Source organism: Cardiocondyla obscurior, linkage group LG08 (genome assembly GCF_019399895.1).
Source record: "Cardiocondyla obscurior isolate alpha-2009 linkage group LG08, Cobs3.1, whole genome shotgun sequence".
NCBI lineage: Eukaryota > Metazoa > Arthropoda > Insecta > Hymenoptera > Formicidae > Cardiocondyla > Cardiocondyla obscurior.
This window is the reverse complement of record NC_091871.1, coordinates 2,928,747-2,938,575: the sequence shown is the minus strand read 5'-3', so window position 1 is coordinate 2,938,575 and position 9,829 is coordinate 2,928,747. Positions and strand designations below refer to the sequence as shown.

Here is a 9,829-nt window from a genome sequence, read left to right as displayed (position 1 = left end):
TTATTGATGGCCTTTGCAACAGACGCAATATTCAACTTGTGATTCCGCTTAGAATAAACCATTTTTTATTATTATCATTATTATTTTGACAAGCGACATAACTTTGGATCGGAAATATTGTTTCAGCTTAATAAATTGATTTAATAAGTAAGCGTTCTGCCTGTGTGTACTTGACAATATAATTAACAAGCAGAGCTGCAAAGCGGAAGGAATGGAAAGAGTGCTACAAAGTGCTTGTGTTTTATTTTGACGGATCAATCGAATGTAATTCTTGATTGTTAGCCTAATGGACAACTACGAGTGGTAAGTAATATATAATTTGCATTAATTAATGAATTAGCTCTTATTGTAAATTCCATCACAAGTTTATAAATTATAAAACTTTGTACGTAATATAGATACAATTAGATTGCAGGCGTAATAAAATTAACTAATTTAAGATACACGTTGTGGATATCGATATTGAAGAACGTTAGTCTGGGGAAGGTCCACGTTTCAAGACTCGTATTTTAATGACAAATAGCGAGCTCGTAATTTTTTTTTTTATAAAAGCACAGAATGCATGCATGGTAGTTTTAATTTAACAAAACTATTTTCAAATTCGTTTACAGACTTTTCTCTACACAAGAGAAAACTTGGTTCTTTTGCGCGCCGATCCAACGTGAATGAGAAGCGAGTCTGCCGCTCGAATCCTCGAGCTTTCGAGGACAAGTAGCACTGGTATCGCGTAAACGTAACGAAAAGGAATAAGTACGTTTCTCTAATACATAATATTTCTAATTAAATTACATTCTATTTTTATAGACAAATAATAAGTATAATAGATTTTTGGTCACTCGTGCGTGCTTATAGCAAAAGGCATTGGAAATGCAGAAGTCTTTTAAAGCCTTTTTTTCGCACAGAACTCGGTTACTCTTCCGTAATGTCCTTCTGGAAAAAAACGCGAAGGATTACGCATACCTTTACTTCACAATTGGAAATAGGAATTATTTAAATTCGAAAGTACTCGTTATGTCGCGGACGTGTTAATAACGTTCGCTCGTCGAGTTATTAATTTATTTTTAAATAGCGTTCTTAGGCACGAGCGCGCGTGTTAAAAATTAAAGATAAATTTGCGAAAGTTGTGTACGTACGACTACAGGATATAGAAACGTGGTCGCGCTCTTTTCCGTATATCCCGACTGCACCTTGCAAGCGTAGTCGCCCATATCTTCCCATTTAATATCCGTGATCTGCAGATCGCCAGTAGGTAGAACGATGTGTCTCTCGTGCGTGGCGGGGCTGATGGTCTTGCCCACGTTATCTATCCAGAAAAGATAAGGCTTCGGCTGACCCACTACCCTGCATGGTAAAACGATCGTGGTCCCGATAAGCGCGAATCTCCAAGTTTGGTACAGGGTGATGGTGGGCTGGCTCTCCTCGCTGCACTCGGTAACCTTGGTACCTGTAGATAATGCAATCGATATCAGACAATCTCGCGGAGAATGTCCGTTCGGCCAGACGCCCGAGTGCCATTGTTTTCCCTTACTATTGACCAGAAGCGCCGTTATCGCCGTTTGGACCACATTTTTAGAAAAGGACACGCAATACTTTAAGCCTTGATCCTCTGGTCTGACGCAATCGATCACGTATGCGGACGAGACGTGAGCGATTCCTTCCCACTGCGCGGGCACGCTGCCGGAAAGTGCCTCCTCGAGTCGCACGATCGCTTTCTGAAACTGCCAAAAGGGCAAACGAATATATAAGAACCTAACCTGATTATTCACGAAAATTCTTTTTAATCGTTATTCGACGTAGCTCACCATCTGATAGCTTTCCGACGGCTTTTCCTCCAGCCAGTAGACTTCGGGTGGTGGATTCCCAGCTGCCTCGCAATACAATTCGACGCGGCTCCTTAACGAGCACAAGCAAAGTGCGATCACGTTACTTTCGCGCGTTCACATATGCGCTAAAGTAAATTATATCAAAGGCATATTTACCCGACAGCTACTTCTACGGTATCCGGTGGATGCTGCGTGATCCTGGTCCATGTAGTCGTGAAACGGTTATTCTGGAAAGATTTCAGAAATATAATCAAAGAAAAAAAAAAAAAAAAAAATTTGGAAGCCGGGGTACATTGCGATAGAGATATTTGAAATCGACGTAAAAAGTTACCTTCTTTCCGCCCAGCTTAACGTTACCGTTCTTCGCTTTGTTCCCCGCGCCGCCGCCGGGTTGATTAGGCCGCAACGGCGCGTTCGGCAGGAAGAGTGGCAGGTAGCCGAGGGCCACATCGGCCACGACGACGAGCACCAGGAGGTGCTCGAGACTTAAGACATAGAGCCTCATCTGCAAAGGAAAAAGTTGACTCGTAAAAGCACGTCCTGTCGGCAAATGTGGCGCAGATTTTTCGCAACGCGATGTGATAACGCGACGGATGCCGATTTAGAAAAACGACTCTGCTAACCGAATTAACGACCGTCGCTAGACGACACGATTGATGGAATTTTACTGGAAGGGGGGAAGCGGATACGTTCTCTCGTGGCGCGACATGTAGCTCGCGTACGCTTTGAGGCCTTTCGGATCCTCCCGAGTCGCATCAATCCTTCGGTCCGAATCGATTTTCCTTAACGCGGTCAAGGCGCCGTCGTTCGCCGCGATGTCACCCCAGGTGGAGGCGAGTCGGCGTACTTTGGATAACACCAAAATTTGACTCACTATATTCCGACACTTTGAATCGTCATTGAGCTATTCGCTTCGTTGGCTTTAATTCGCCGGCTTTTACCCGAGGCTGTGCGCGAAGCTCGTCCCGCCTCGAGTTTTATCGCCCACGCGGCTCGATGGACCTCCCGGTAGAGCAACAAGTCACGACGAAGAAACGCTCAAGTAATCTCTTTTTTTTTTTTCCTCTCTTTTTTTTTTTTTGGAAGTCGCGACGATTTTGGCCTACCGCAAGCGAAAGATTTTGCGACGTTATAAGTAATTTGATTATGGGATTTTACCGTCGTTTTGACCTCCTGCTCTACCTGGGACCTCCGGACCCGGTTTCACGGGGGCCGTTTGCGACTGCAGATACCTTTCCTGCGAGCGAGGAGAAGAGCTGACTCGGAGATGCGCGCCTCGGCGTGGGGAACACCCTGCGTATGTGTGTCGTACGCGCGAATAAGTTACGGCGATTAATTTACAATTCGATCGGGAGGAAAATGGGTGGGCGGGAGAGGGAGGGAGGTCTTAAATGTCTCGCGTGTCACCCGGCCGAGGAGGAAAAGAAAAAGGTAGAAAAGAGGGAAAAAGGTGGGTACCACGCGCGCAAGAACGAGAGAGCGAACAGATGCGCTGTTTTGCCGCGGTTGCATCAGCCGTTTTGCCACGGATTGGGTTTGCCTGAGCCTCCACGGCGCCGCGGACGGGGAGAGGGGAAGCGGACCGGAACGCGACACGTGCGCGCCAACACGCGCGCTCCTTTTCCACGCGGACGCCTGGATTTTTCTCTCTTTTCCCGGGTACGTCGCGGGCCGTCGCGTACCGCTGTCCGCGTCCGCGCCCGCGCCCGGCGCCCGCCGTCGGGCCGCCACCGCCCGTGCCCCGACGAATTACGAGAGGAGGGAGAGAGCGAGAGAGAGAAAAAAGAGCCCCGTCGGGGATAGTTATATATATAAACCGCTCGGAACAAATTGGAGGGATTCGCGTTTCCTCCTTTAAGGAACTTTCTGGCGCGGGGCCTCGCCGTCTGCGACCGCATCGCATTTACATAAGCGGCCGGCGTTTATTTCGGAAGACGCGCGGGTACGCGCGCGCGGGGGTCGATAAATCCGCGGCTCCGTTAATTATACCGGCACGCCGAAAGGTAACGAGGGGGGACCCCTCCCTCCCCTCTTCCCTTTCGGTGACGTCGGGATGGCGTGACTTTTTGAGCGACGGACTGATGTCATCGCGCCGCGACGGAGGGTACGTGCCCCCGATCACGGAGCGGGAACCCGAGCGGATATATATCTACGCGCGAGATATCGCGATATTAACGTACGTACAAATCCAATCGATCTTGCGCGAGAGTTTTAACGAGGGTAACCCGACAGTTCCTGGATCCTCGATCGGTGAGACCGGTGTGATTTCCGAGGCCGGAAGAAGATAGAGTCGAAGTGAGACTTACCTTTCGTTGTGGTAACGTGCGAGGCGATTTTCCGGACGACAATGCGCGGCGCGGTGGTGACGTCGACCGTCCGCCGATGGACGAGAAGAAGGAAGAGGAGGGAAAAAAAGGGGGGAAAAAGAGAAGAAGGTAAAAGAGGAAGAGAGACGGCCCCGGGGCAGTTTATCAACCGGCGAAGTCGAGGGACCCGACTGAACGGCGGTATAACAGTTATTGGTCCATTTATATATTTCGAATGTAACAGCGGACGCCCTTCCCTTTTACCCGATTGGCCGTTATTACCGGGGAGTAGGGCGATAATACCACCGGCAAACAATCGAATTCATTATCTCTGCCACGGGCTCGTTTGTACGCTCTCTGTTCGTAATAGATATCTCCCCAATTTGTTTCCTCCACCCTCATCTAGGCCTCTATCTTCTTTCCCCCCCGGATCGATTTTTATCTCTAAAGGACGACACGATAATTACTTTTATTGAAAGAGCCATCGTATCGAGAAGAAGATGACTCCCAATTATCCGTCGCGGCTTTCGCCGCCGCCGTCGCCGCCACCGCCGCCGCCGCCATGCGGGCAAATATTTTTATACACCCCGCAACCGTTATTTCGCAATGTCCCCCTTTTCCATTTTCCTCTCTCTCTTTCTTTCTCTCCCTTTTTCCCTGCCTCTCGCGGACCGTCTCGGTTCCACCGAAAGGAAAAAAAGTCTCCTTCGGATTAATCGGCGAAAATGCGCCTCGAAGAGATAACGACGCGATGCGCATTCCCGGCACCCGCTGCTCCCCCGACTTCGTGGCGAGCCGGCGGTAATATTTCGCCGCTATCGTTGAATTTATCTCGGACGTTCGCGAATTCGATCCGAACGCGATTCGAAATATGCGGTCAATCGCGGAAGGCGAGACGGCCGCCCGCAAGCCCGTCGGGCGACGAAACATTTGCGCGTTCGCGCGAAAACAGCTGTGCCCGTCGAATTCGGATTGCTCTCGTCAGCGGTCTCGAGGTCGTTACTACGAGCTTTCAGGGGCCGCACCGACCGCGTAGGTGCCCGAAAGGAGGTGTCGGCTATAAAATTCTCCTCGGTAACAATGTCGCACCTTTAATATGTTTTTAACCATCGGCACGCGCGTACAAACGGCCCGACGAGTCGCAGCGTCTCTACCATTTTTTAGATCGTTCTCCACCGCGTGGATATATATATATTATATATACATATATTTATATATATCTATGTGTGCGCGTCCGTGTGTTATTTTCTCGCGGTAATTAGCTTCCTTTCAGGGCAAACGATACAGCTCTTTTGTGCGGCAGATTGCACGAAATGGCCTTTCGTTACGCGCAATTTCAAATAAAACATCTCCTACGCCCGTCCGTGTGCACGCCCGTGTGTGAAGAACCTCGACGACGTGTAACTATACAATAAACATGCATTCGTTATATTCTATTTAATGGAGAATAAACGGATGACTCTTGCGCGTCCGTTAATGTTTCGCGAATGCTGATAAAGCGTTCTAAATTGATTGTTTCTTGAAAAGAAATGTACATTATATATGACATTTACACATGTTTAATATATAAAGTATAAATTAATAATGTCACTAAGTGCCAAATCGATAAAAACATCTCGTATGAATACTTACATTTAATTGAGCGGACCAAAAAATTTTATTCAACAGTTTCAGTCCCAAGTGACTTCAAAATTAACGTTGGGGTAATTTCTTAAAACTTTTAAAATGCATTCATCCTACATTTAATTACATACAACTTAATAAAAATTAATTAATAACAGGTTTTATATTTATTTATTTATTTATTTTTTTATTTAAAATATATTGTATTGTACAAATATATATCTCTATATTAATATAATAAATGTATAAAGCTTAGTCAAAATTTAAACTGTGCACGACTGTACAAAATTAAATTCAACGAACGATTTACAAATAACACAGATCGACATTAAACATTTCTGCAACGTGAATAAAATGTATCGATTCTTATCAATTTTTTTTTTTTTTGTATCTGATCAAATCAGAATACAGAAACGAAATTTCTGTATTACGACAGGCTTTTTGGAAAGTTAAAGTAAATTTCTTTTCCATGTAAGTTTAATGTTATCGACCTGTGTAATTAATCCTGAGAGTATGCGTCAATAAACCTTAATTTTCTACATACATCTTGAGGTAGTATCTTTGTTATAACAAACGTTTTTTGTGCTTTTGCAATCACATTTTATGTTAAAAAACCCCAAGTCTTGTTGTATTGTATAATTATCTAATACAACAAGACTTGGGGTTTTACGTTTTGGTTACGGATTCCGATAATGAGATCTTAAAACAATTTGTGGCTCTTTCATAGCATCGAATCCATCTTCATAAATTTTAGGCGTTGCTGCGTCTGAGATTTATAAAGTTGGTAGACGAAAATACGATAAACGTCTTCGTCTATTTTTGTCTTACATTTATAAATTTCTGGTTTTGCCACCGACCTAAGTAAGAGCATTCCTATTATAATTATTTCATAAAATTATAATTGATAAAAGATATACTTACAAATCCGAGCACAAGTGCATCAAATGCCGCGGCATGTAATATCGCGCGTGAGGGGAAAGATCTAAAAACGGATCGTCCACATTTGCAGTGCTCTCTAATCCTTCGAACCTGTACAATGCCGCAAATAGTTAAACATTTCGCATTTTAGAAATCACCCTTGGGAAAATAATTGAGTTGCAACATCTGCATATAATTTACCTCACGACGAAATGTCTGCGATACTGGCTCGCGACGTCATTCATCTTGTTCTTCGCTACTTCGAGTACGCTGTGAAATGCCATATCGCGGAAATCGTGTATCTCGCAGTATTTACTGAGCTTATCCGAGTTTATTTCGCCGTTTCTCGAGTTTGATATAATGGCATACCTCGTAGCCGGGGTGTCTATCCAAACAACGCGACAGCCATTGTTAAGTAATTCAGTAAACCATGAAACAGCACCAACTTTGGCCACCTCGTTCCATACACCTCCGTCGTGCCAATCATGTACCTTTAAAAAACGACCATTAGCCAACGTTAACATTCAAGTTGCATTACTTTACAGTAAAAAAAAAAAAAAAAAAGTATATATGGATAAATTTGAATGAGAGACACCTATTAATCTTAGAAATTGTGACGTGCATTGTACATTGTTGAATATATTATCGATTATTCCCAAAAAACTTACCGAACAAGAACACATCTTGGCAAGTGCCTTACGAAAATCTTTCATCAATCCCATGAAGGAAGTTGAACTATTGGTGTAAAGAAGAACGATATCGTCGCACGGCGGATGACATATTTCTTTCTCGGTATTATTGATGGATTTATAACAATTAGAATCATCGCTTGGGGTCACATAATAATTAATTTCCTCCTGGCGAATATGCAAATAACGCCGATAACATAATACTCCAGTTACCGCCGATACAATTAATATAATGGCAATAATTGGCAACAACAAGTATGAACTTGCGCTCAGCAACGTGTCGGAATCATCTAGCGTTCTCGGCTGAATAATCTCGACGTGTCGCCAATGTTCATACGTTGGCTCGCACTCTACAACATAATTTACAAAACTATCATTTCATATCTATACAAAAAATTTATTTAAAATAATATTTGCATGTAAAACTCAACAAGTTTTTTTTTTTTTTTAGAATATAATAATTTATAATAATTGTTATAAATTAAATTTTACAATTCTAGAAGTTTATTAATTTAAATATATATAATTTTTACTTACGCATAAACCACAGGCATATATCATTTAAGGTACCATAGGCTTTTGGTGGCTTCCATACAGTATTTAATGCGCATCGGTCATCGAGCAAGTTATACATGAAACAGGAACTTGTAGCTTCCGTTTCTATTTGAAAAAAGCATCGTATACGTTTCTCATATGTCCCCTTTACCGTCTCCATCTATTTAAAAGTTTCTTTTCATATTAATATTTTAATAAGTGTAGTATATAATTTTGAGACAATTAAGAAAAATTATATTTACAAATTTCACATTGCAGTATTTATCTATTAACTCTTTCCTTGCATCAGTAACTCTCTGTAATATAAAAATGTAAAGAAAGCTGGATGCTAAAAAACAACAAGTACGTTTTGACAGCTGAATATTACCAGATCGATTGTCCATGTAAATAATTGCGGTTCTCCTTGCCAAATGCAACCTTTTTTAAAATCTTTGTTCTGTTGCGATATCAGTGCCACTCTAAGGTTAGTTCCTGTATCTGGTGGTATTGATATATTCAATGTAAAATTTGTCATTTGGCTGTAAATATATATAAACATTTATTTTAGATTTTAAAGTATTGAATTATTTTTAAATACTTGAAAAATGTATTTTAAAATTCACATCAGACATGCCTATTATCTATAATATTTAGATAAGATATGACAAAATTGTAGTGGAAAAATACTTTTGCTGTACCTTTTTTCAGGATTGGGACGCGCATTGTACCTACAGACAAGCTCTGGTTCCTTAACTTCCATTTGTTGATAATTAGTATTAAAAAATTTGGGTTTAGTTACTCTATATCTTGGATTAGCATTGATGTTAAACCTAAGTGCATAACACCCTTTAAAGATATATTCAAACCATACTCCAACTCTTTCCTGAAACATATTAATTTAACTAAACAGTTAACATATATATATTAAATTAATATTCTTTATTACCTTGTTCCAAAGGTTTGTCAGGTCCACCTCACTTTTTACAAATGGATTATCATGCTTGAAGACACACACATGTCTCTCAGTTCCATGTACATACCACCCCTTGTTCACATCATAGCTAGACTCAAGGCATTTTTTTTCATCCTGAATTGATGGGTTAATTAGTAAGCTCACTCCATACATGCACTCTCTTTTAGGAGGTGGAAACTCAACCCTTAAAAAATCTTGAAAGAGATAAAGATTTAATCGTTGATGACAATTAAATTTATTTGTCTTAGAAATGGATTACTTTATTTTGGAGACATACCAGTGTGTCCTACTCCATTATTTCCCATAAGGTTCAAGATGTAGATCACATTGTCCAGAGAAATCTCTTCAGGGGGACAATACAAAATATTCGAATAATTAGAATATTCAACTGTTGTATCATTGTCTCTCGTTTTCTTTTGATATATCTGTTTAAAGTTGTACTGAAAGAACAAAATACACAATGAAGCATTTGCATGTAAAATAGTTAATTTATAAGAAATTGATTGTACAACTTACAGTGCAAGGAATACTTTTCTTATAGGGCCACAAGTCACCCGTTTGAATATTCAGAAACAATAACAGAAGAACAACACTGTACATTATTGCTCTTTAGCTTATTAACAAAAGATGTTCATCGCTTTTTAAAACACCGCATGCGGTATCGTCGGTGATGGACAAGCACTACTTCACTTATATGTAACTGATTCGAGCTCTTATTTAAAATAGACTCCTTACTGAACGTGTACATTTATCTGGAGTAATAGCAACGACAGATTAGCCTTGAGTTTCATTTATCACCTTTATCATGACCTTTATCATGCAGAAACACGTTAGTGAGCAGTGCTGTTAGACGGTTCTCCTGCACATGCGCGCCAATTCCAGCAGCAGTATGTATGAAGTTAACTATCTCTCGCAGAAAACCCAACTCGGAATCGCGGCTTCCACGCGTACAGATGCAGAGGC

General features: G+C 41.8%; 2 protein-coding genes across 5 annotated transcripts; both read right to left on the bottom strand.

Annotated features, from left to right (window-relative positions):
* Positions 1-42: 42 nt before the first annotated feature.
* Positions 43-4,770, bottom strand: Impl2 (Ecdysone-inducible gene L2). Of its 4 annotated transcripts, XM_070660456.1 has the most exons (7): positions 4,130-4,760; positions 2,155-2,328; positions 1,980-2,050; positions 1,803-1,893; positions 1,529-1,718; positions 1,134-1,444; positions 43-930 (listed from the first exon to the last, which is right to left on the bottom strand). In XM_070660456.1, exons 2-7 carry the CDS (start codon positions 2,326-2,328, stop codon positions 910-912), a joined length of 858 nt encoding a protein of 285 aa, XP_070516557.1. In that variant the 5' UTR covers positions 4,130-4,760; the 3' UTR covers positions 43-909. The 4 variants fall into 4 exon arrangements, with proteins under 4 accessions (XP_070516557.1, XP_070516556.1, XP_070516554.1 ...); XM_070660455.1 differs by having other exon boundaries at positions 43-927; positions 1,134-1,718; positions 4,130-4,770; XM_070660453.1 differs by having other exon boundaries at positions 1,134-1,718; positions 4,130-4,764.
* A 1,149-nt stretch (positions 4,771-5,919) lies between these two features.
* On the bottom strand, positions 5,920-9,740 carry LOC139104752 (uncharacterized). Its single transcript, XM_070660437.1, has 11 exons — positions 9,383-9,740; positions 9,144-9,306; positions 8,840-9,060; positions 8,592-8,776; positions 8,282-8,432; positions 8,157-8,210; positions 7,897-8,074; positions 7,339-7,709; positions 6,872-7,161; positions 6,674-6,781; positions 5,920-6,609 (listed from the first exon to the last, which is right to left on the bottom strand). Exons 1-11 carry the CDS (start codon positions 9,464-9,466, stop codon positions 6,474-6,476), a joined length of 1,941 nt encoding a protein of 646 aa, XP_070516538.1. The 5' UTR covers positions 9,467-9,740; the 3' UTR covers positions 5,920-6,473.
* Positions 9,741-9,829: the final 89 nt, after the last annotated feature.

Bases quoted from the DNA above. Each gene is read 5' to 3' on its own strand.
- Impl2 (XM_070660453.1), bottom strand. From the start codon at position 2,328: ATGAGGCTCTATGTCTTAAGTCTCGAGCACCTCCTGGTGCTCGTCGTC. The intron at 1,894-1,979 runs GTAAATATGCCT...GTGCTCGTTAAG, and splicing joins ACCGTAGAAGTAGCTGTCGG to GAGCCGCGTCGAATTGTATT. The intron at 1,719-1,802 runs GTGAGCTACGTC...CCCTTTTGGCAG, and splicing joins CGTCGGAAAGCTATCAGATG to TTTCAGAAAGCGATCGTGCG.
- LOC139104752 (XM_070660437.1), bottom strand. From the start codon at position 9,466: ATGTACAGTGTTGTTCTTCTGTTATTGTTTCTGAATATTCAAACGGGT. The intron at 9,307-9,382 runs GTAAGTTGTACA...TTGTTCTTTCAG, and splicing joins AGAAAAGTATTCCTTGCACT to TACAACTTTAAACAGATATA. The intron at 8,211-8,281 runs GTAATATTCAGC...TTTATATTACAG, and splicing joins TTACATGGACAATCGATCTG to AGAGTTACTGATGCAAGGAA.